This window comes from Pygocentrus nattereri, chromosome 1, assembly GCF_015220715.1.
Source record: "Pygocentrus nattereri isolate fPygNat1 chromosome 1, fPygNat1.pri, whole genome shotgun sequence".
Classification (NCBI taxonomy): domain Eukaryota; kingdom Metazoa; phylum Chordata; class Actinopteri; order Characiformes; family Serrasalmidae; genus Pygocentrus; species Pygocentrus nattereri.
Window position 1 is genome coordinate 18892702 of NC_051211.1, and position 27470 is coordinate 18920171.

General features: G+C 38.4%; 1 protein-coding gene across 2 annotated transcripts; it reads left to right on the forward strand.

The window, feature by feature from the left end:
• The first annotated feature begins 14 nt into the window (after window positions 1-14).
• On the forward strand, window positions 15-25648 carry LOC108438320 (calponin homology domain-containing protein DDB_G0272472-like). Of its 2 annotated transcripts, XM_037542989.1 has the most exons (4): window positions 15-73; window positions 586-633; window positions 18848-19507; window positions 23296-25648. In XM_037542989.1, the coding sequence occupies exons 1-4, from the start codon at window positions 58-60 to the stop codon at window positions 25185-25187; spliced, it is 2616 nt and encodes an 871-aa protein (XP_037398886.1). In that variant the 5' UTR covers window positions 15-57; the 3' UTR covers window positions 25188-25648. The 2 variants fall into 2 exon arrangements, with proteins under 2 accessions (XP_037398886.1, XP_037398883.1); XM_037542986.1 differs by lacking the exons at window positions 15-73; window positions 586-633 and adding an exon at window positions 11029-11496.
• Window positions 25649-27470: the final 1822 nt, after the last annotated feature.

A 27470-nucleotide genomic window follows, 5' to 3' on the forward strand; every position in this document is an offset into this window, starting at 1 on the left:
TTTGACCTGTTCACTTCCTGATTTTACTTTCGACTTCAGCTCGACACCGTCTACAAAATGTCGTCATGGGCTGGTAAGAATCTGATATATGTAAAAAATAGATTTAAAAGAAGTTTGGAGTATATCTTCAACCACATTTAAAGTTATATCAGTTTAAATTCCCGTGTAACCGAACAATCTGTCGAAGTACATTAATTTAAAGCAGCCATAGGCTTTATTTGCCTCATTCGTAGCCCAAACAAGTGTGAAACATGCCTAGACCTGCTGGAGTTCTGATCACACTGTGATCATAGTCTAGTTTAGTGAAAATTTTGACTGAAGGTCAGGACTACATGACAGTGCAGAGAAAGCATGTGTTTTTTATGCCTATGAGTTAGCAAATGCCCTTAATCTCACCAGTCCATACACTGAGTATGATTTCACAACACCTTAATCAAAAACCATGGCTGTCATATATATTTGTATAGTAAAAATAAAAGTGATTCGATAATTGCAGGCCTAATAGGAGAGTGTACCAATTTATACATAATGCTTTGGTAGCAGAAATAAAGCAGAAATAAACCTGATCTTCTACTTGTGGCACAGATCAGTCACACTCTCTGAGGAGGAGCAGTATGGACCAACATCCACAAAGTAAGTTACACTGCATCTGGATTGAGATTATACTGTTTTTTGCACATGGCATGTGCACTGCCATCCCCATGGCAGTGACCTATCGCAGTTCTGTGAGTGCAGTGAATGGCCAAGGAAAGTGTCAGACATTGCTTAGTCAATGCCTCTAACCCTGCACCATCCTTCACTGAAACCCACCTTTAAACATGGTAGACCTATTGCAATGTAGGAACTGTATCTAGGCAATGCAAGCCTTTTTGATATTGGGTGTACACCCATATCCAGTATGTGCTGTGTAAATGTCATTTACATTCCATGTTTAATGCCAGGCCCACACTACAGGATAATTGAGTTGAGTTTGGGGCCAATTTGCTCCTCCCAACAATCACAGAAGGCCTTCTGATATCAGGGTGATCTTCCCAGACTATCCAGTGGTGTAGGGAGTCTACAATCCAATCTTGACTCCTATTTACTCCCAGTCCATTCAGGCCCCCCTAAAACATGTTCAGTATTTACGACTCAGTATCCTGTAGTGTAGGGTGGGCACGGATTCTCTGGTGTGAGATATAGTTTTGATGTCATGCCTGAAAGACTGTCAACCTCACATTTTTTAAAAACATCTACATTACAAAAGCTACGTAGGTTGATCTTAATATGAAAATGACACACTTTGAGTCTAAGGCCTCATTTCTTTGTAGAGCCTAATCATTCCCTGTCTGTATTCTGTGCTGGACTTGCCCAAGCACTCTTATTGATATAGTGTAGGGTGCTTACCTAGGCGGGGTATTGAACCCCAGTCTACAGCGAAGGCAGAGGTGTTACCCACTATACCAACACTATGTGCTGAGAGGCTAATACAGAACTAGGACATACTGGAGAAATACTACACCCAAAAGTGGCGCAGTGACAGCTAACAGGCTCATAGCAGCACACACAGCTACATAAAACATTCACCAATTCCGGCTGTCACTCCAACACCAGTCACTTAATTTTGTTATTATCCTCTAAACACATGTTATTTGAGCCTTTACTGTGGTGGGTGACACCATTAGCCTGTTAACTGTTAAATGCCACAAAATAAAAAATAACCACTAAAAAAATGTAAATAAATTAAATCAGTAATAAGTAAATGATTTCTTGCTGTTTTCAAAGGTTCCATGAAGAGTGCGGTGTGTTTTTATAACTTGATAGCTCACTATTTAAGTTTTTTTGTTAGAATTGAAAGAAGTAGCATTACTGAGTCAGGAGAAAAATACGTTAAAATATGGTGTTTATGCACTGCTGTAAGTCGCCCTGTAAATAATGAAATAATTATTTAAAAGTGGTGTTGGGCCAGATTTTTTCACACCATGTTGTGTGTCTTTATGTATAAACGTCACATTTACAGGCTCAAAAAGAACGTCTGGCTCGATGTTTAGGTCTCAAATGCAAAATCAGCATTATACTGATAAACATATGACAAAAGTAAGTAATTCACTCACTGCCTCAGAAGACCTTCACCAAGTTTTCACTGTACTCTTATTGAATACTCTTTCAACTGTCACGCATCAGACAGACTCTGCCAGTATTAGGAACTCCATCTCCCAGGAGTCATTGAGAGAACATGTGACTGGTGACGATCGGTCACGCTCCTATCAGCGCTCTGCGTCACCAGATTACTAAACTCATCTCACCTGTGTAGGTGAACTCATGACCAGAACAGAATAGTATAAAAGCCCGGGCTGTAGACTTAGTCGTTGTGAAGTATTGTTTCTGGTATGAACTTGCTGAGTGTTATTTCTGACTGCCTTTTCGTTTTGACCCGTTTCTTGTTTATCTGGACTCTGATTTTTGTTTTGCCCATATCTGGTTGCCTGTTTCTGGACTTATTTGCTTGACCCTTTCGCCTGTGACCACGACTTTGTTTTTTTGGATTGCCCCGCTTGTTATGTTCATCTGGTGTGATCACAGAAGTGATCATCTGTGCTCTACTGGCTGTGACTGCTGCATGTACATTGACGCCAATTCAGCCTGAAGTAAATAAACCTCTCCTTTTCATTCGCTTCCGCGTTCGTCTGGATTTTGCTGAAACCTCACATCAACACACTTGCAGACTCATCAGATTCATCTGCTTAGGGGGCTTAAAGCACAATCATCAAGTAAAACATGCAAAGGACATTTCCAGAATCATTTGCTAAAAGTGGAAAAAAAACAAGTTTCTTTTTAGTCTTATTCCTAAAATAAAATTTCATGTTCAATTTCTGTACTAAGTGCAAAATAATGCAAACAATTATCCAATAGATAGCCAAGATATTTGTACATAGACACATTTTCGACCACATTTGGTGAGACAGAAGGTTTAAGGGCATTTTCCTTGAATTTGTGAACAACATTGTTTTATCAACATTTAAAACAAGATTAATGTTATATCATCTGCATTGTACAATATTAAAAGTACACTGCTCAAAAAAATAAAGGGAACACTCAAATAACACATCCTAGATCTGAATGAATGAAATATTCTTATTGAATACTTTGTTCTGTACAAAGTTGAATGTACTGACAACAAAATCACACAAAAATCATCAATGGAAATCAAATTTATTAACCAATGGAGGCCTGGATTTGGAGTCACACACAAATGTCCTTAAAACAAGTCAAAATGAGGCTCAGTATTTTGTGTGGCCTCCATGTGCCTGTATGACCTCCCTACAACTCCTGGGCATGCTCCTGATGAGGTGGTGGATGGTCTCCTGAGGGATCTCCTCCCAGACCTGGATTAAAGCATCCACCAACTCCTGGACAGTCTGTGGTGCAACGTGGCGTTGGTGGATGGAGCGAGACATGATGTCCCAGATGTGCTCAATCGGATTCAGGTCAGGGGAACGGGCGGGCCAGTCCATAGCTTCAATGCCTTCATCTTGCAGGAACTGCTAATACACTCCAGCCACATGAGGTCTAGCATTAGGAGTAACCCAGGGCCAACCGCACCAGCATATGGTCTCACAAGGGGTCTGAGGATCTCATCTCGGTACCTAATGGCAGTCAGGCTACCTCTGGTGAGCACATGGAGGGCTGTGCGGCCCTCCAAAGAAATGCCACCCCACACCATTACTGACCCACTGCCAAACCCGTCATGCTGAAGGATGTTGCAGGCAGCAGATCACTCTCCACGGCGTCTCCAGACTCTGTCACATCTGTCACATGTGCTCAGTGTGAACCTGCTTTCATCTGTGAAAAGCACAGGGCGCCAGTGGCGAATTTGCCAATCCTGGTGTTCTCTGGCAAATGCCAAGCGTCCTGCACGGTGTTGGGCTGTGAGCACAACCCCCATCTGTGGACGTCGGGCCCTCATACCATCCTCATGGAGACATTTGTGGCCTGCTGGAGGTCATTTTGCAGGGCTCTGGCAGTGCTCCTCCTGTTCCTCCTTGCACAAAGGCGGAGGTAGCGGTCCTGCTGCTGGGTTGTTGCCCTCCTACGGCCTCCTCCACGTCTCCTGGTGTACTGGCCTGTCTCCTGGTAGCGCCTCCAGCCTCTGGACACTACGCTGACAGACACAGCAAACCTTCTTGCCACAGCCCGCATTGATGTGCCATCCTGGATGAGCTGCACTGCCTGAGCCACTTGTGTGGGTTGTAGAGTCCGTCTCATGCTACCACGAGTGTGAAAGCACCTCCAACATTCAAAAGTGACCAAAACATCAGCCAGAAAGCAGAAAGGTACTGAGCAGTGGTCTGTGGTCCCCACCTGCAGAACCACTCCTTTATTGAGTGTGTCTTGCTAATTGCCAATAATTTCCACCTGTTGTCTATTTCATTTGCACAACAGCTGTGAAATTGATTGTCAATCAGTGTTGCTTCCTAAGTGGACAGTTTGATTTCACAGAAGTTTGATTTACTTGGAGTTATATTGTGTTGTTTAAGTGTTCCCTTTATTTTTTTGAGCAGTGTATTTAAACTATAGCTGAAGACTTGTGGTTAGAAACTCGAAAAAACTCGATGCCAGAGGTTTGAATTGAATGAGACAAACACACTGTGAAGTTTGGGTATTTTGTTCACAGTCTTGCTCCTAAAATGATAACGTCCATCAGTCATCTTAGTTAGACGATGTTTTTATAACAAGCTGTTTTGCATCTGTATGTGTTGCATTTATGGAGGCAGTCATTTCAAAGTTATGCTGGAACAGATAGGGCCCTCCCCAAACAGTTCCCATAATGTTGGAAGCATATAATTGTCCAAAATGTCTTCGTATGCTAAACCATTAAGATTACCCTTTTTATGATATATTGTTTGATGATGTAAAAATATTTCCATGGACTTCAGGGATAAGATAAATTCTCTCTCAATCAAACTGCGATAAGTCATGTATAAAAGCTTGCTCAATAAGATGCTGCACATTTCATCTAATTACATCACATGGCAGGATTTCTGTACTTTTTTACTTCTAACTCACCAGTCTAATTTCTTTTTCAAAAACTGAGGCTGCTGAATATCTACATGGAGAATTTGTCAGTAATAAATCATTTAACAATGACACATCAGGACACTTAAAATTTAGCTGTCAACTCTCTATACATAGGTTAAATTAGTCAGAGAATGCCTTAAAATCATCAGATGCAAGCTGCCACCAATACCAGTTAAATTGAAAACAACTTTATTATATTTTATAGAACAAAAAGTTGGAGAAAAAGCATTACAATGAGCTTAAAGTGTTGGTCACAAATATATATGACCAAAAATACACTATATTGCCAAAAGTAGTCACTCACTTAAACAAATAATTGAATTCAGGTGTATAAAACATACAAATATTAGTGAAAGAATGGGTCGCTCTCAGGAGCTCCGTGAGTTCCAGCATGGTGCCGTGAGAGATTCCACTTGTGCAACAAGTCCAGTCATTAAACTTCCTCGCTACTGAATATTTGACAGACAACTGTCAGTGGTAATATAACACAGTGGAAGCGATTAGGAATGACAGCAGCTCAGCCATGAAGTGTTAGGCCACGTAAAATGACAGGGCGGGATCAGCGGATGCTGAGGCACACAATGTGCAGAGGTCACCAACTTTCTGTAGAGTCGATCTCTACAGACCTCCAAACTTCATGTGGCCTTCAGATTAGCTCAAGAACAGCATAGAGAGCTTCATGGAATGAGTTTTCATGGCTGAGCAGCTGCATCCAAGCCTTACTTCACTAAACGCAATCCAAAGCCTTGATTGCCGTGGTGTAAAGCACCACCACTGGACTCTAGAGCAGTGGAGACGTGTTCTCTGGAGTGACGAGTCACGCTTCTCCATCTGGCATTCCAATGGATGAGTCTGGGTTTGGCGGTTACCAGGTGTGGGTTGTTTTTCAGGAGTTGGGCTTGACCCCTCAGTTCTAGTGAAAAACTCTTAATGCTTCAGCAGACCAAGAGATTTTGGACAATTTCATGCTCCTAACTTTGTGGGAACAGTTTGGGAATGGCCCCTTCCTGTTCCAACGTGACTATACACCAGTTCACAAAACAAGGTCCATAAAGACATGGATGAGCGAGTTTGGTGTGGAAGAACTTGATTGGCCTGCATAGAGTCCTGACCTCAACCCAACAGAACACCTTTGGGATGAATTTGAGCAGAGATTGCAAGCCGGACTTTCTCATCCAACATCAGTGTCTGACCTCACAAATGCGCTTCTGGAAAAATTTCCATGAACACACTCCTAAACTTTGTTAAAAGCCATGCCAGAAGAGTTGAAGCCATTATAGCTGCAAAGGGTGGGCTGACATCATATTAAACCCTGTGGATTAAGAATGGGATGTCACTCAAGTTCATATGTGTGTGAAGGCAGACATGCGAATACTTTTGACAATATAGCATTTCCTGACAGGTGGACTGTCTTAAAAGGCATCCCCCTGTAACTTTCTTTCTGTTGACCCAAGCATGCAATGCTTTTAGTTCCACATAAAGTCTAAAGAAATATCAGTGTGCAAGTTTTGTTGCATATGAGTCACTGCACACTATATCATAGAATAAGCTAGCAGCTGTGAATGTAGGCTATATGATCCTTTTTTTTACAATTATTTCTGCGCCATCATAGTAAAACACCAACACTCCCAGTTTACCATGATACTCTGTGTCCATGCACAGCCAGATCAGATCAGCAGCTTTTATCTAAAAGGCAAATCTCATTACTAAAGGCTTGACTAAACAAGTAGATTTTTAGCCTAGACCTAAAGAACTCAAAGATTATTCCAAAACTGGGGGGCTTTATATGAGAAAGCTCCCCCCACTGATGTAACTTTATGAATTCTAGGTACCAGTAGTAAACCAGCACATTGTGATCTGAGTAGGCATGATGGTTCATATTATGAGAGAAGTTCACTCAGGTACTGTGTAACGGGGAGTGAGGAGGCGACGCATATGCGGAGATAAGCGAGATTTATTAAGGGCAAATCCAGGGTCATAGTCCAGGGCCAACACGGATTGATCAGGGGCAGACATGACAGAAACCAGAATCAAACATACAAACAAAGACCATTACAAACTAAGAGGCCTACATATGGGTTCGATGTCGGATAGAGGTTTTGGCTTACCTGGTTGATGGATCTTGGTGGTTCCTCTGAGCTCCATGCTCTGAGTTAACACGGACCGAGTGCGTAAAGTGTCCGACAGATGGGGTTAATGTCGGATACAATTTTTTACTCACCCCGCTGATGAACCAGAACAACCAATAAAGAGTAGCAAAAACAAGGGCCAAACACAGGGCTTAAATACAACAGGGCTGTTGAGGGACAGGTGGAAACAATCAGGGGTGGAGTCATGAAACGAAGGGGCTGGACTGAAACAAAACGAAGATGGGCTAAACCAAAACACAAACACATGGACAGGACTGGGAGGGGCCAATCGTGACAGTAACCCCCCCACCCCCCCACCCCCCAAAGGCGTGCACACGGAGGCGCACCAAACAAAAAAGAACAAAACTAAACCAATTAGACACAAGGAACCTAAAACAAGGACAGAACCAAACTAGACAAGAACAGGAGCCGGGATAGGCACAGACTCAGAAACAGGAGCAGGAGAACGCGGAACAGGAACCATGGGCACAAGAGCAGAAATGGGCACAGGAGCAGAAACGCGGGAACAAGGAACAGAAGACGGAACGAAAGAGCAATAAATAGAAGAAAAGGGCACAGAAACAGGAACAGAACACGGGAAAACAGGAGCCAAAGGCACGGAAACAGAAGAGGAAACAGAACGAGGATGAAAAGTGGAGGGAGGACGAGGAGGCACACCACAAAACAATGCCAAACGAGAGACGAACGGAGAAACAACAGGATGAGGAAAACAAGAATGGACCACAGACCATGCAAAAGACAGGGGAACAAGAACCAAGACCGACACAGGAACAGAAACCAACACACAGACAGACACCGGAACAGAAACGAAAGGAGACACAGGAACGGGAACCACAACCGAAACAGGAACGGGCACAGACACAACAGATGGGAACAAGACAAAACCAGGAACAGAGCAGGGCAAAAATGAAGGAACAGAAACAGGAGAGACAGAAGCAGACACAGAAGAAACAGAAGGCCCACGGGGAACAGCAGATGCAGAAACATGAGGCACATGGGAAACGGACACAGGCGAGGGCGAGATGGGTGGGAACAATGGGGCTGCAATGTCCATGGGGGCAGGCAGGCCTGCGACGACATCCACGGGGGCAGGCGGGCCTGTGATGACGTCCATAGAGACTGGCGGTGGGTCCAGAGGTGCGGTGAATGGCGGCGGGTCCGGAGGCGCAGGCTTGCTGCTGGGTGTGGCCACGGGATCAGGCTTGCTGCTGGGTTCAGGAACTCGGGCTGGGGACTGCTGCTCCAATCTGGAGGAACAAACAGAAACAGGACCCAATTTGCCGTTCCCAAGGCTCACTCAAGCTATAGGCAGCTTGCAGTGGCACTTGCGAATGAGCCATGTACCACAGTAAGGGTTATCTGAATGTTCCATCCATATAGCCCCGTCTTGCGCTGCAGGTCGCTCCTCCCAGAGTCCTTCAGAGTCTTTTGGCGCCCGTTCAACACCGCTGGAAAGATACAGATTTCCAGGTTATGTTATGGTACACAGTTCTTTACTGTGTGTTTTCTACATAAGCCAGTATTTACCTAATCATTCCTAGAAGGACTCTTTATTGTAATAATAATTGTTATTATAAGCAGCTGATAGTGAACACCCAGTGCACCGAACAAAAAACTCAAAGGCTTGGCTGCTGTGACAGTCTGTCACATGCAGGTTTAGCGATCTGCATGTATCCTACAGGTGAGAATATCAAGAAAAATAAGTCCGCCTCATGCTACTCATATACTGTGTCACAGTAATAAGCCATGTAATGAACAATCATCAAAATTCTTATATTTTTAACTCATAAACACTTTGATAGACACTTTATTCTAAAACTTTCTAATAGACATCTAAAGCTGTGAATTGATTTTCTGAATAGATACAGTCAAAAATAAGTAAAATAAAATACATTTAAAAAAACATGTGCTTGGTAAAATTTTGATCAAAACATGTCCAGTTTCATAATAATATCAAACTTCTGTGGGCATTTACAACAAGTGGATTACCTATTGGAGAAGCCACATGTCTTTTGAAGAAAAAAAAACATAACATGGCTGTCTCATATTTACAGGAGTTAGAACAACTAAAAGAGGAACTGACAAAAACAGGGAAAAAATACACCTAATAGTGCTAGGCCCCTAAGGGTGAATTAGCAGCTATTGAGCTGTCAGAGGCTGTCCTAAAATGGTTCAGTTCATATGTGGAAGGAAGGAACTGCTCTGTCAAAATAGGCAATAAAATTTAATGAGAGTGCCAGTAACCTGTGGTGTCTCCTAGAGCAATTCATCGGCCATTATTATTAAATTATTACATGCTTCCTCCTGGCCAAATACTACAAGACTATGGGATATCTTACCACAGCTGCACAGATAATACTCAGATCTACTTGGTCTTTTCCTCAAACCCCTATGGTCCCCTTGACTCACTTTATAAGTACCTTGAGCACATCACTAACTGTAGACAAAACTGAATGCTGAATAAAGATAAAACAGATTATTTTATTCAGAAATATCAACAGGAGGGATAGACTAGCTGCCTATATGGATATGAAAGCTCTGAAGAACTAGTACATAACCTTGGAGTACTAAAGGACTGATCCCAGTTTTAGCAGTCATTTCAAAGCAGTTACTAATCTATTATCAGCTTCTCACCTCATAATCTAAATATTCCACATTGCATATTTGCTTTCTGCTTGTCTGCACTGTTTATTTCAGTGCTTACATAAAAATCAACCATGATGCCGCTGTTGAACCAGGACTATCAGTCCTGACTGCTACATTACACATACCCTGCGTGCAATAGTTGTATTTTCTCATCAACTTTTACTTTTTCCACATTAATCCTCATTTTCCCTGACTCTGCATTAACACACATATGACTAATGAACTAGCTACCATGCTGCTCTTAAATGGAGCCATTAGAAGAACCCAGACACTAGAAGCTTAAATCCAGAGTGAAAACATTCCTAAAGGTGCAGCTTTCAGCTCAGTTTATAACACTGCTGTCTTTACTGCACTTCTCTCATGTAACTTTGTTATCCCAATTTACATGTATTTGATTATTAATTTAATGCTTAATTTCTTCTCTTTTATATCTGTTATTTATAGTTATATTTTTATCATGCATTTAATTTCTATTCTCCTACATGTTTTTATATTTTAATTCAAATCATCTTTGTAATTTCGCATTTATACAGCATTTTGAAATACGATGGTGTATGGAAGCTGCCATACACAAACGTAACTTGCCTTACTTACCACTAAACAGGTGAACATGCTTAGAAATTTAAGTAGAATGAATTTTTACATTATATATCTTTAATAACAGTGAGCAAAATTGAAATGTTTGTTTTGTCATTAGAAAATATATTTTCAGGAATTACATGCATCCTGTTCATGAAAGCTTTATAAATAGAAAAAAAAACTAATAATCATTATATATTTTCATAATGTGGATATTTTTTCCATCATTGTCTAGTGTCTGAAATGAGGATTGTTCTGCTGGGGAAGAACAGCTCAGAGATCAGCAGAGTGGGAAACTCCATCCTGGGCAGAGATGGGTTTGATACTGAAGGTCCTCCTCCTTTAGTAGAGCAGCACAGTGAGAGAGCCAGAGGAAAGGTGGAGGGAAGATACATCACCCTCATCAACACTCCTCACCTGTTTGATCCTGACCTGTCTGTGCATCAGATCCCAGTGCGGATTAAAGAATGCATGTCTCTATGTTCTCCTGGACCTCATGGTGTTGTGCTGGTTCTACAGCCAGACGACTTCACTGAGACAGACAGCAGCCGAATGGATCACATCCTCAGCTCTCTGCCTGAGGAGGCCCATAAATATACCCTGGTGCTGACAACACAGAACAAAGAAGCTGGAGCCAGTGCAGGTCCAGTTCAGGAGAACATCATACAGAAAGTCATCACAAAATACAGTAACAGACATTTAGAGTAGAGTAAGTGTTGTCATGCTTCTTTTGTGGAAATGATGGAAAAGATAGTTGAAGAGAACAGAAGGAGCCTTAACAGTGAGGAGTTTGAGGAGACTTCACTTGCTTTAGAACAGAAACAGTCTGAGCAAAAAACAGAACCACAGTATAAAGAAACAACAACAGTGGAAGTTCATGATCAAACAGAAGGGCAAGAGCATGAAGAAACAGAAGAACTTCAAGAATATCTTCAAACAGAAATGGAAGAACATGAGGAGATGACAGAACTGTGTGAATACGATCAAACAAAACAGCAAGAATTTGAAATTGAGCTACAAAAAAAAAAAAAAAAAAAAAAACGCCTTTCTAATATCTTAAGTGGTAAGTAACAATTTATTACCTTCTATGGCTGGACAATAAATAAATAATAAATTGAGGTCCACTGTCACTCAAGGTGTCCTTTAATAGTAAGTTCTTGGACCTTTCCTTGTTGTTTGTAATTTACATACTCCAATCTCGTAACATAATATACACTCACTGTCCACTTTATTAGGTACACTAATTGCTTCAATTGCTTGTTAACAAATAGCTAATCAGCCAATCACATGACCACAACTCAATGCATTTAGGTATGTAGAGGTGGTCAAGACAACTTGCTGAAGTGCAGGCCGAGCATCAGAATGGGGAAGAAAGGGGATTTAAGTGACTTTGAACGTGGTGTGGTTGTTCGTCAGACGGGCTGGTCTGAGTATTTCAGAAACTGCTGATCTACTGGGATTTTCACGAACAACCATCTCTAAGGTTTACAGAGAATGGTCAGAAAAAGAGAAAATATCCAGTTGTGTGGACAAAAATGCCTTGTTGAGGTGAGAGGTCAGAGGAGAATGGGCAGAGAATGGGCAGTTCGAGATGATAAAAAGGCAACAGTAACTCAAATACCCAACCAAAATCTCTGAGGAATGTTTCCAACACCTTGTTGAAAGTCTGACATGAAGAATTAAGACAGTTCTGAAGGCAAAAGGGGGTCCAACCTTTTCCTAGCAAGGTGTACCTAAAAAAGTGGCCAATGAGTGTATGTCAACTTAGATTTTCATTGATATACAAGTAACACCTAGATTTACCTTAGCATTAAAACCATCCAAAATCCACCTGTTAAACAGAAATGCTACTGCCTATCAGAAATAAAATAATGGATGAAGCAAATTCCATCTTCAAACGCAGCTTTTCTTGCCTTCTGAATAACACGAAGTCCTGGCATGACATTGTACCCATTCTCCAAAACCTCAATTGCTTCCCTGCAGAATATTAAGATTAAGATGAATTAATAGACCCTTATTAGTCCCACAACGGGGAAATTTCACCTCCGCATTTAACCCATCCGTGAAGTGAAACACCACATACACACTATGCAAGGAAGCCTAATGCTTTTTCTTACCTAAAACTGACTGTGGAGCAGACACTATAAATCATACAAATATCAAAATTGGAGAGTAGGTGTAATGTGCACTCACATTACTTGCAAGTGAAATGAATCCAGTTGGCCTGATGGTGGTGCTGTAGAACCCACTGAACCATTAGACCTAAAAGTCAGAATTCTTGCTTCTCCATAATCCTTGCTCAACACTCAGACATTTTTGAGGTATTTGGCAAAATATGTGAAACCTACATTTATCTACTAGTCAGATATCTTTCAGTATTAATATAATAATAAAAAAATAATGTCTGTACAATGCTGCTCTCAAATTTTTGGATATTTCTAAACAATATTGCCACCAGTTCCCAATTAAGCCATTCCCTATTTTCCTTAATTAAAAAAATTGCCACAAATCAGGATTACTTTGGTCAATTCTTATAAACTTAAGGGTCTAATACGCTACAGGATTTTGACAGCGGCCACCAGCTGACACCAGTTATTCAACAGGTGACACTATGATATATATTTTAAAAAAAAACACTTTTTTAGCAAATACACTATATTTCCACAGGTATTCGCTTATCTGCCTTCACACGCTTTAACAGCTTCAACTCTTCTGGTAAGACTTTCCACAAGGTTTAGGAGTGTGTTTATGGGAATTTTTGACCAGTTCTCCAGAAGAGCAGTTGTTAGGTCAGACACTGATGTTGGACGAGAAGGCCTGGCTCGCATTCTCATCTAATTCATCCCAAAGGTGTTCTATCGGGTCTAGGTCAGGACTGTGCAGGCCAGTCAAGTTCTTCCATGCCAAACTCGCTGGACTTTGCTTTGTGCACTGGTGTTCAGTCATGTTGTAACAGGAAGGGCCCATCCCCAAACTGTTCCCACAATGTTGGGAGCATGAAACCAAATGAGTCTTCTTCAACAAAACAGACAAACAGTTTCCTCCAAGTCAGTCTGGCTCTTTATTCTAGCTGAACATAGTTTCCTGCTCAGCCATTTCTTATACTAATAACAGGCTGGTGCTGATGTGCCAGGAGAGATAGGGAGACTGATTTATTTTTTTTTAAATCTATAAGAAAGTACAACACCCCTCATTTTAACAGGAGCAGGTGCTGCCTTCCTTTTGCAAAGCCTGTAGCCACAATTTTGCAATCCTTCCTGGTATTAATTTCACTATAATGTTGCAATTGTACGACATTTTTTCTTTTATATATATATATATATATATATATATATATATATATATATATATATATATATATATATATATATATATATGACATATATTAGATATTTATATATAGATTTTTCTCGACATAGTAAACATTTTTTATCAAAATATCCTGACATTATACTCTAAATATTATGACTTTTTTTCTCTAGATATTTAAACTTTTTTCTCGAAGTCTGCTATTTTTATTAACAGTGGCCCAAAAACAATGATGTAATTTTTCTTCTCAGCGCTGCGCCTAGCTTTTTTTCTCATTCCAGGTGACACTCAATCAGCTTAGTCCCATTTAGAATGCTTCCTATATATTTCACTTGTCAGTGGATTCTTGACGTTATTTTACTTTTTTATTTATGCATTTTTACTTCTTTCCAAGCTTCGTGTAGCATCATTTTTTGTTTTATTTGTTGATATTTCATTAGCTTTATGATTTTATTCTCATAGATATTATCACGTTTGAATATGAACAATAGCAATGCTAGCTTTTTATTTATTCATTTAATTTTTTGGAGCCATGTTGGGGCCAAATAAACACCTTCAAACTAAACAAGCTTCATAGTTATCTCATAATGAGCCCAGATTCATAAAACATACTACCAGATTTACTGTGATATTAAGAGCAAATAGCATGCACACGTGTCCTCTGGTTGCAGTGTCTAGACAAAAACCCATCTCTGATATTAGTTCCCAGTCAAGCCGTCTGTACATATATTTCTATATGTTATTTACATGTATGTTTTACATTCTATCTCAGCACATTCTGGACTTTTTTCAAATTTAGATGCAAATTTGAAAATGTTAATTAAATTGTGTATTTATAATTATTTCTCATGTAAATGTGCTCATTTTAAGACATTATATATTGTTTTTATAATTTAATTTCAAATACAAAATGCATATTTTCATTTGCATTTCTGTGTATAATGGCTGGAATTTTGGTAACACTTTACATTAAGTGTTGCTAATTAAAGTGTTACCAGAATATTTAATGGCAAAGCAAAGCTCAGTAACATGTTACATTAGGGGTCACACATTAATTGATAATCATATGCCAACATGCAAATAAATACACATTATTTGTATATGTAAGTAACTGCTCATTAATCAGTAGTTAATATTGCTCACTGATAATTTAGTTTTTTATTACCTCACAGCCTATTTACTCATTAACTTTGTACTAACTACTGCTTATTACAGTGACAATGAACTGATGTGTGTTTACTCATATAAATAGTAGAAATATGAGAAATAACTAGTACGTGTGCGTCAATCCTGTTACAAATCAGTTAATTAATCTACTGATGCATTGTTGTTAACTAAATAGTTTGTGTCCCTCCTAGTAATGGATCCAAAGTTCTTTTGAAATTTAATTTTCATTGTCTTACTCTAACATATTAAAAATCGTCCATTTGCAATTGCGTTCATTCATAGTTGTGCTTTAACTCTGCCAAAATTAAATTTGTATTTACAACATGTCGACAAGCAAAGCTTTTGGGTACACAAGCACCATTGTTGTCTAGTGATGTCCTTAGAACAAATGAAGAACAGGGAACAAACAACCGTGGACGGAATTCTCCTCTGCCTAGTTGAAATATCGCTGTCAGTGGTTGCTAAAATTCCAGTACCACCAAAGTTTAGAATTTTTTCATCACTTACTCTTAAAATATGGCCCTCACTAAAAAGTCCCTCCTGACATCCCACACACAGCTTTTGACTGACAGCAGGGCCTCATTGACGGTGAAAGTGCAGCGTTGAACGGGGTTGCAAATGCTTTAATTTTGGCAGAGCAGAAGAGCAATGATGAGGACTTGTAGGTACAAACTGGCGAGTGTTTGTTTTCCAGCCATTATACACAAAAACTACTATTGTAAATGTGCAGTGCAATTGTGTTTGGATTTGAATTGTGTCTTAAATAATGCAATTGTAAATATACCAGTTAATTCATAGTGGTAGTGCAGTATTAGATATGATAAACAAAATAAACAGTGACAGTGCAGTATTAGATATGATAAACAAAATGAACAGTGGCAGTGCAGTATTAGATATGATAAACAAAATAAACAGTGATAGTGCAGTATTAGATATGATAAACAAAATAAACAGTGACAGTGCAGTATTAGATATGATAAACAAAATAAACAGTGGCAGTGCAGTATTAGATATGATGAACAAAATAAACAGTGATAGTGCAGTATTAGATATGATAAACAAAATAAACAGTGGCAGTGCAGTATTAGATATGATAAACAAAATAAACAGTGGCAGTGCAGTATTAGATATGATAAACAAAAATAAACAGTGACAGTGCAGTATTAGATATGATAAACAAAATAAACAGTGGCAGTGCAGTATTAGATATGATAAACAAAATAAACAGTGGCAGTGCAGTATTAGATATGATAAACAAAATAAACAGTGATAGTGCAGTATTAGATATGATAAACAAAATAAACAGTGACAGTGCAGTATTAGATATGATAAACAAAATAAACAGTGGCAGTGCAGTATTAGATATGATAAACAAAATAAACAGTGGCAGTGCAGTATTAGATATGATGAACAAAATAAACAGTGATAGTGCAGTATTAGATATGATAAACAAAATAAACAGTGACAGTGCAGTATTAGATATGATAAACAAAATAAACAGTGGCAGTGCAGTATTAGATATGATAAACAAAATAAACAGTGGCAGTGCAGTATTAGATATGATGAACAAAATAAACAGTGACAGTGCAGTATTAGATATGATGAACAAAATAAACAGTCACAGTGCAGTATTAGATATGATAAACAAAATAAACAGTGGCAGTGCAGTATTAGATATGATAAACAAAATAAACAGTGGCAGTGCAGTATTAGATATGATGAACAAAATAAACAGTGACAGTGCAGTATTAGATATGATGAACAAAATAAACAGTCACAGTGCAGTATTAGATATGATAAACAAAATAAACAGTGGCAGTGCAGTATTAGATATGATGAACAAAATAAACAGTGACAGTGCAGTATTAGATATGATGAACAAAATAAACAGTCACAGTGCAGTATTAGATATGATAAACAAAATAAACAGTGGCAGTGCAGTATTAGATATGATAAACAAAATAAACAGTGACAGTGCAGTATTAGATATGATAAACAAAATAAACAGTGGCAGTGCAGTATTAGATATGATGAACAAAATAAACAGTGACAGTGCAGTATTAGATATGATGAACAAAATAAACAGTCACAGTGCAGTATTAGATATGATAAACAAAATAAACAGTGGCAGTGCAGTATTAGATATGATAAACAAAATAAACAGTGGCAGTGCAGTATTAGATATGATAAACAAAAATAAACAGTGACAGTGCAGTATTAGATATGATAAACAAAATAAACAGTGGCAGTGCAGTATTAGATATGATAAACAAAATAAACAGTGGCAGTGCAGTATTAGATATGATAAACAAAAATAAACAGTGGCAGTGCAGTATTAGATATGATAAACAAAATAAACAGTGGCAGTGCAGTATTAGATATGATAAACAAAATAAACAGTGACAGTGCAGTATTAGATGTGATGAACAAAATAAACAGTGGCAGTGCAGTATTAGATATGATAAACAAATAAACAGTGACAGTGCAGTATTAGATATGATAAACAAAATAAACAGTGACAGTGCAGTATTAGATATGATAAACAAAATAAACAGTGGCAGTGCAGTATTAGATATGATAAACAAAAATAAACAGTGACAGTGCAGTATTAGATATGATAAACAAAATAAACAGTGACAGTGCAGTATTAGATATGATAAACAAAAATAAACAGTGGCAGTGCAGTATTAGATATGATAAACAAAATAAACAGTGGCAGTGCAGTATTAGATATGATAAACAAAATAAACAGTGGCAGTCCAATATGAGTGGCTCTGTGTACAATAATATCCCGGCACAGTGACAGGGTCTTGTACAGTGTGATCGCTGCTGGTACAAACAATCTCCTTGACTGTTCCTTACTATTGCAGAGCTGAAATAGTCTGTTGCTGAAGGTGCTCTGCTGCCTGACCAGAAGGTCATGGAGGAGATGTGATGTATTGTTCAGGGTAGCAGTGAGTTTCTTAAGTGACCTTTCAACCACCACCTCAAAACCATCCAGTGAGCAAGACAGAGCCAGCCTTCTTGATCAGTTTGTTGAGACATTTTACCCTGTGTGTTTTATTCAATGTTGGTTGAGCTATTAAAAATAGGGCAAACCATTAGTCAGAACCATGTGTGCGAGATTTTTGTCTTTGTCATTTTAGGTCAATCAGTTTGAAAAGATCTGCTTTCAATATGCACTTGTATTTAATACTTGCAATTCAATACAATTCAACATTTTTTTTCTTCATGTACGTTTGTGTGTTTGATAATTTATGTGTGTTACATTTTATTTTATGAATGTTGGTTATCACCAATTTCACAATTAGTAATATAAAATATATTATACTATAATAAAATGATCATATAAAGAGGAATCATACATTTCTTATCAGAAATTAACTATAATTCATTAGATTTGGTGAACATAAATTTTCAGCTGGAGACAAATTAAAACTAAAAGAAAAATTATAGTGTGGTGGGCTGCAAATCATGCCATGGATACTAATTGAAGACGCCATCATTAACATGACATAAATATAACTGCCGTGAGCATGTTACACAGTAATGTAAAAGAGTTTAAAAAAATCGAATACAGTTACACTTCATCTGACCTGTGTCCACTGGTTTAAATCTTTAGAAAAGTACCTTTGATGCTACCATTAAATCTCTAACCAATAGGTGCGTTTCTGCAATTGTGGACTAATACACTTTCTTAACTTTTCATGTAATGATGGGCTACTTGATGGTTGTGCTAAAATGTTAAAAATAAGTATTTTTATACTGTGCTAAAGTATACAAAATAATTATCTCTTTTAAAAACAATATTTTCATAAGCGTAGTAAGAGTTTCAGCCATAATTAACTTCTCTATGTGTGGTATTTAATTTGTCATTTATTTATTTATTCATTTTGCTTTGTTATTAGATTTTTAAAAATAATTTTGTTTTCTTTTAGCATCTAAACAAAGATTAAACCTTGTGTTGCTTGGACTGGACAAAGAAGCAAAGACTTCAATATCTGAAATTCTACTTGGTAAAAAGTTCTCATCATCTCACCAGAGAGTGAAACCGAAATCCAGCCCAGTGTGTGTGAGGAAGAAGGGGAAAGTGTGTGGATGTCTGGTTACTCTGGTGGAGATGCCGGCTCTCTACAACACCCAGCTCTCAGAGGAAAAAGTGATGCAGGAGACTCTCCACTGTGTCTCTGTCTGTGATCCTGGAGTTCATGCTTTTCTCCTCCTCATTCCTGAAGGTTGCCTCACTGATGAAGACAAAGGAGTAATAGAGAAGATCCAGAAAGTCTTCGGTTCAGGAATCAACAATCACACTATAGTCCTGATCAGTCAGCAATCTCAGAACAAAGAACTGAATGCCAGTGTTACGAAAGTGATAAAGGAATTTGGAGTACAATACAAATTTGTTGACAGCAAAACAGATGCAACACAGCTGGTTACATTTTTTAAGAGCTTTCACTCAAAGAGTAAAGATGGCTGCTACACTATGGCCTCATATGCAAATGCCCAGGTTGAAACACAGCTGCAGTACAAAAGACAAATTCAAAATCTACAACAGAAAATTAATAAGCTCACACTGACCAACTGGAGTCAAACAGAAGGTAAGGTATTTTATATTTTTATAATTGTCATTACACTAGGCAATCTGCGGCTGAGTGTTTTGATTATAGACAAATAGATTGGTGATTTTTCCTGCAGAAAATATTCAGAGTGCTGATATGTCTACAATTCTAAATATAAAAATCCATTACCCATTAAATCATTTGTGTTACATCTATGTTTATCTTGCTATGAATGTTTGATTTATCAAAATTACATAAAGAATATTTGTTAATATATTTTAATGAGAAAAAAATTGAAAGGCTGTTTTCTGTCAAACTGTCAACTCTGTTACTTTGTATTAGGTATCAGAGTTGACAATTATGGCCTGTATCAGCCTTGAACATGTGACCACGAGGCATTGATGTTGTAAAGTTTTACACACAATGTCAAATAAAGCTTTGCAATGTATGTGTGACACTGGTAAGTCATTTCAGAATGAGGCCAGTGGGAGCAGGGTGGGGAGACACAGACATTTCCTTTTATTTTGACGAAACAATGAAAAGACAAAACAACAGAACAACTCAGCTTTTCACCTAACTCAAATTCTTGGCTGAGACTTTTCAGTTTTTTAGGTTTTCTTCCACTGTGTTTCCACTGGTCTTCTCTTTCTTCTTTTCTTTCTCTCTGGGCTCTCCTCCCACTGAAAAGAAACACAGCTATAAATAGGCTGGTAGAGATGACACGCAGGTGAAGTGTGTCAGCTAGTTAGCCCACTGCTTTACTGTGACTCACTCTCTGTCCTGCATGTGATGCTCAACCACGCCCTCTCCTCTACTGTAAATCTTTTTATATTGTCTAAAATATGAGTGAAAAATAACATTATCAAAATCTGTTGAGACATCATTATATCGCAATGCAAAACTGTGAGAGTGTACATCATGGACATGTGAGAATGGACTTTAATTATGCCTTCTAATGCCTTGCATTTCCATTTGTTTGAAATTTGTGTGCAATTTATTATTATGAATTCATCACTGTAGTTCACATATTGCTGTTGAAAACAGGCTCTCATTACATCTGAGATTTGTGGGGCGCTATGTATATTTGTATATCACAAGTGAGCTTTAGCCTATCAAGGTCCAAAATACTAAAATATGCTAATGAGAGGATTATGATGTGCCAACAGAGAACATCCTTACAGATACAGAACATGATGTTTATATTTACATGTTTGTAATTATAGCTGTGCCAAATTCTTATTCTTTTTCTGTCTAATAAATTTAATATTGTGTAGAGCTGTTCTAGTAAGAGGAAGTATGCTACTGCAATTGCTTAGCAGGCTAAAGCACAGCACAATTCAATTCCTGCTGATTAATGTTTCACTGATGCACAAGGACGATAAAGACTCAAATTTGAGTGGGTAAACCTGTGTTTGTGTGTGAATCTCTTAGTTTAAGCTACTTTTTCTCCACTTCCTTTGTTAACACTAGAAGCTACCATTGGCATAACTAACATAGCGATAGAGTGTTGGATAGTGGGAGAAGGGGCAGGGTTTGGAAACGTACATATTCATATATATTTACATTCTTAGTGAATGTTGAGGTTTAGGAAAGTTCTTGTGCTGTTTTTAGTTTATTGGTAATAACAATAATACATTAAAAATATTTAAGAAATTATTACTGAACATACATTTTTTGCAGTGTAAATGATGGCTTTAGGGGTACTAGTAATGTTAGCAAACAATTGGCACCAAATAACAACCCACTTCAACACCTGTCTCTACAGTTGCATTGCCTCTAAGAAAATGTTTTGCTTAAGGCTCTGTTAAGGCTGTGCTTTATTAATAGAAATATGTAATCATTTAGACCAAGCAATTTGCATTTACATTTTACTGTAGGGTACTGATCATAACTCTAGATGACACCTACATAAGATTGTGACAACTAGCATAACCCTAGATGAATGTTTTACTGACAACACATGCATGTACAACCCCAATTCCAATGAAGTTGGGACATTGTGTAAAACAAATAAAAACAGAATACAATGATTTGCAAATCCTTTTCAACCTTGAATACTCTACAAAGACAAGATATTTAATGTTCAAACAGATAAACTTTTAAAAATGTATTGTTTTTTGCAAATATTCACTCATTTTGAATTTGATACCTGCAACACGTTCCAAAGAAGTTGGGACAGGGGCAACAAAAGACTGGGGAAGTCAAGGAATGCTCAAAAACACCTGTTTGAAACATTCCACAGATGAACAGGTTAATTGGAAACAGGTGAGTGTCATGATTGGTTATAAATGGAGCATCCCTGAAAGGCTCAGTCATTCACAAGCGAGGACGGGGCGAGGTTCACCACTTTGTAAACAACTGCGTGAGCAAATATTCCAACAGTGCAATTGCAAGGAATTTAGGGATTTCATCATCTACAGTCCATAATATCATCAAAAGATTCAGAGAATCTGGAGAAATCTCTGCAAGTAAGCGGCAAGACAGAAAACCAACATTGAATGCCCGTGACCTTTGATCCCTCAGGCAGCACTGCATTAAAAACCGACGTCATTCTGTAACGGATATTACCACATTGGCTCAGGAACACTTCAGAAAACCACTGCCAGTGAACACAGTTCGTCGCTCCATTTACAAGTGCAAGTTAAAACTCTGCCATGCAAAGCGAAAGCCATATATCAACAACACCCAGAAACGCCGCCAGCTTCTCTGGGCCCGAGCTCATCTGAGATGGACTGACGCAAGGTGGAAAAATGTCCTGTGGTCTGACGAGTCCACATTTCACATTGCTTTTGGAAATCATGTCACGTCCTCCGGGCCAAAGAGGAAAAGGACCATCCGGATTGTTAGTGCAAAGCTCAAAAGCCAGCATCTCTGATGGTGTGGGGGTGTGTTAGTGCTCATGGCATGGGTAACTTGCACATCTATGAAGGCACCATTAATGCTGAAAGGTACATACAGGTTTTGGAGCAACATTTGCTGCCATCCAAGCAACGTCTTTTTCAGGGACGTCCTGCTTATTTCAGCAAGACAATGCCAAGCCACATTCTGCACGTGTTACAACAGCATGGCTTCGTAGTAAAAGAGTGCGGGTCCAGACCTGTCTGTCATTGAAAACGTGTGGCGCATTATGAAGAACGGAGACCCCGGAGTGTTGAGCAACTAAAGTTGTACATCAAGCAAGAATGGGAAAGAATTGTACCTACAAAGCTTCAACAATTAGTGTCCTCAGTTCCCAAACGGTTATTGAGTGTTGTTAAAAGGAAAGGTGATGTAACACAGTGGTAAACATGCCCCTGTCCCAACTTCTTTGGAATGTGTTGCAGGCATCAAATTCAAAATGAGTGAATATTTGCAAAAAACAATAAAGTTTAATTTCCATTGAAACATTAAATATCTTGTCTTTGTAGTGTATTCAATTGAATATAGGTTGAAAAGGATTTGCAAATCAACATTTTTTTTTTATTTAGATTTTACACAACGTCCCAACTTCATTGGAATTGGGGTTGTACATTACATTTATAAATGCTTATTCCAATAGGCATCATTTGTCAGAAAGGCTGATTGTTAACTATGATCAAAATTAGCAAATGTAACTTTTATGGCAAATGATGTCTTTGGACATAAACATTTATAAACCTTTATGTAAGTTTATGTCAGTTGTCATGACATGTTTATGTAGGTATTATGTAGCCTTATGAACAGCGGCCTACAGTAAGTTGTTAATGATTATTTCAGCTTTCAGAAATTTTATCAAAGTTTGTTGAAATTCACCAACATGCACCATTCTGGGAAAAAGATTGAAAAGTTCAATGATCTCATCTGTACAGGTTCATCAAAAGGCCCTGAGGCATTGCGGATTGTTCTGCTGGGGAAGACCGGAGTTGGGAAGAGTGCAACAGGAAACACCATCCTGGGGAAAGAGGACGTGTTTACGGAAGATATTGGTGGATCAGTTACTGTTGTGTGTCAGAAAGAGTCAGCTGACATAAATGGGAGGCAGATCACTGTGGTTGACACTCCAGGACTGTTTGATACTAATGTTCCTAATGTGGAGATCACTAAAGAGATCACTAAGTGCATCTCCATGGCAGCTCCAGGTCCACATGTGTTCCTGCTGGTGCTGAGCATCGGGCAGCGCTTCACCCAAGAGGAGCAAGACACAGTGAATATGATCAAGGATACTTTTGGTGAGAAATACAAAATGTACACTATAGTGGTCTTCAGTAAAGGAGATTTGCTAAAAGAAAACACAATTGAACAGTACATAGAGAAGCCTGGACCAACCATGAAGAGATTTCTGTTTGACTTTGGTAACAGATATCATGTGCTCAACAACAGTAATAAAAGCAGCTCCACCCAGGTCACTGATCTACTGGAGAAGATCAACTCCATGGTGACAGTGAATGGAGGGAGCTGCTACACTAATGACATGTTCCAGCAGGTAGAGAAAGCTCTACAAGAAGAACAGGAGAGAATACTGAAGGAGAGAGAGGGGGAGATAGAAAGAGAGAAAGAAAGACTGAAAGCCAAATATGAAGCTGAAATGGAGAGAATGAGAATAGAGGTACAGAAAGAAAAAGAAAAACAAGAAGCAGAAGGGAGAAGAAGAGAGAAAGAATTTAAAGAAAAAGAACTAGACATAAAGAGAGAGATGACCGAAAGGGAAAGGATACAAAGAGAAGACGTAACGAAAAGAAGAGAAGAAGATGAGAAAAAGATGCAACGGTGGATGGCTGAGATTCACAGAGAAAAAGAGGAGAACAGTCAACGGTGGGAGAAACAAAGAGAAGAAGATCAGAGAAGGAGAGATCAGGAGGAGGAGGAAAGAAGAAAGAAAGAAGAAGAATGGAGGAAGAAACAGAAAGAGGAGAGAGAGAACTTTGAGAAAGAAAGCGAAGACATGGAGAAGAAAGTAAGAGAAGAACTAATGAATTTACAGCAGGACTATAAACAGAAGGCAGAAGAGGAGGAGAAAAGACGAAAGGAACTGGAAGAGAAAATCCAGCATGCGGAGGAAAGTAAAAAGAAGGAGCTACAAGAGCTGCAGTTAACTCAGCAGAGAGAGTGGATAAAGAGGATGGAGGAGGAGGAGAAGAGGAGAGAAAAACAACAGAAGTATTGGGAGAAAACAATTGCATCAATGGAGGAAGCCTGGACTTTACAGCAGATTAGAAAGCAAAAACAGTATGAATGGGAAAAGCAAAAAGAAAAGGAGGAGAGGGATTTAAAAGAAAAGGAGAGAAAAGAGAAAGAAGAACAAGAGAGGAAAAGAATAGAAAATGAGGCAAATGAAAAAATAAGACAGATGAAGGAACAACTAGAGGCAGAAAGAGAGAAAGACGAGAAAGAAAGAAATGAAAAAGAAGAACAACTCAGAAAGGAAATGGAGGAACAGCTACAGAAGCAGCTGAAGTCTTTTAGAAGAGAGAAAGAGGAAGAAGAGATTATACGCAATGAAGCTGAAAAGAGAAACGTTAACTTCATTGTAGAGACTCACACCAGAGAAATGGAGAACCTTAAGAGACAAACAGAGCAAACAGCAAGAAAACAGGCAGAGGAGGAGTTTCATGCCAAACTTGATGAAAAGGTAAAAGAGGCGAGAGACAAAGGATTTGTAGAGGGTTGTGCAGAGATAGAGGCAGCAAGAACAGCACTGGGCAGAAGAGTGGATCGATTTGTTCATCATGTCTGTCATACAAAAAAGAAGAAAAATGCATGAAAATCTGAGATGAAGAGTAATTTTAGGCTATATGTAACACATATTTAATGGTAAAGTGTTCATTTTTCAACAGGAGCTTTCCTGAAATACATATAATTTGTTATATTAATATTTCATAAATAGGCATTCCATATTCTTTGCTTTGCATTCCTGGACATTACTGACATACCAAATGTAGTTTGACCACTATCAAGAACATAATTTTATAATGGATAAATTATAAGATTTATGTGTCAATGTTGTGTACTGTTTGACATTCTTTAACAAAATATGTCAAACACTGGATTCCATTGAAGACTTAAGAATTGTTCTTTTGGGCTCTCTTCGTGGGCTGCAGTATCTGTGTGTTGGCTATGACTTTGAACTTACATTCTCTAACACTCATTTAAATTTACCCCAAACTCCTCTGCAGGACAGCAAGTGTATAAAAATGAAAATAAATAAAAGAAACAATTGATCAATAAGTGTCTGAAAATAACTGTACAGTCATGGCACATGAGTTGTGCATTACTAATATTAGAAGACCTTGTTTTTCTGTATGTCATTTTTTGCTTCTATTTGTTTTTGCTGTCACATTCATTTTAGTGTGTATTTAGCCAAATTGATTGTTTTTTCACAACTTACCTGAAGTCTGCATCCCATACATAGTTTCTGCAATTTAGCAATAAGCTTACATGACCGCTTTTGCAGTTGAGGTGAACAAATATGCAAAGTATAACAAAGTACATGAAGATATTTGAGCAAATGATGTGCATATCACTATAAAAAATCTCAGTAACTCTTCATAATAACAGGCCCTGAGAAATATCAGCTGTATGATTATCTAATAGTAATTTATTTGTACAAACAACCAGATTACTGAACCAATAGAAATGTGTATGTGTGAAGAAATTAGCATTGTCACAATTGGCCCCTCCCACTCCTCCATGTGCTTTTCTGTTTTGGTCAAGTCCATGTGCTTTCTTTGTTTTGATTCCTTCCCAGTCCAGCACCTTGTTTTTTGACTTGCCACCTGTATTTTCCACCTGTATCCTGTTTTCTGTCATTATCCCTGTTTGTATTTAAGTCCCTTGTATTTGCTGGTCTTTGTTTGTGCTGTTAGAAGGGTTTGTATGTGTTTTGTTTTTCCAGCATCCATTGTGTGTTTCAGTCCGTGTTTATTTCATTATGTCTGTCCCTCCATTTCTCTGTGTTGGCTCATTGAACCTGGACTATTATAACCACGACCCTGGATTTGCCCCAAATAAATCTTGCTTTTCTCCACATATGCAACCACCTCCTCATCGCTCCACGTTACACACTCACACCTTTCAGAAAAACGCAAGATTTTATTGGTTAACTGTGTGAAAAATTTTTAAATATCATAGTTATACAGTCTCACAGATATATATTATATATGAACTATTAATGCACAATTTTTAACTCAGCAATCAGTTGTCACCACTTGCTGACTATAAGCATGTATAAACGTGACTGTACACAAGTATTAATCAATGAAGAATAGGTAACCAGTAAGACATTATTATATAAAACTGCATTTATACAACTATACAATGCCTTATTGAAACCTTTTGTCTTTATACTATATGAATAAATTTAAATAAATAAGCCTGAGGTATTCAGAAACTTTTTCCACACTCACTAATAAAGGGGACAAATCTATAAAGCACACTGTGCCAAATGATGGACAATCAATCAGGATTTAGGGCCAAATATGATAGAGTCTTGGACACTCCCAATCTTTAAAGTTGTAGGACCTCATTTTTCAATTTTAATAAGGGATCTCCTGAATTCCAATCACCAACTTCTGGGCTGGACCTCCAGCTCTCTGATTAGTCCTACTTTCAACTCAGTCAGAGCTTTTCTCATCAGTATTCAAGGTGATATATGCAAAAGTCCAAGTCTTAAAGGTGTAGTGGACATTTTGTCCAAAATGTCTGGGATAATCGTCCAAAACTGATGCTAGTTTTCCAAGCCTCTCAGTCCCAACGTAATACATCAACTTTGTGGTATGCCTTTAGATGCTATAATACTCTAGAACCCCATTTGGCATCTAGATAAGTTTATATATAGTTTATATTTAATTAAAGTATAGGGTCACTCAAAGCTGAGAGAAGAATATATGAGGTGCCTTTCTTATCAAAAATTTTTGACAGGTGACCTTTTACCTTTCCCCCCTCAGATGTCTCCACAGGTCAAATACCTAATGCCGCCTTTGACCTTAGCACCCCAACCCCCCCCTTTCCCCTAGTAACTACATAAGCCCCCCTTTCCCCCAGTAAC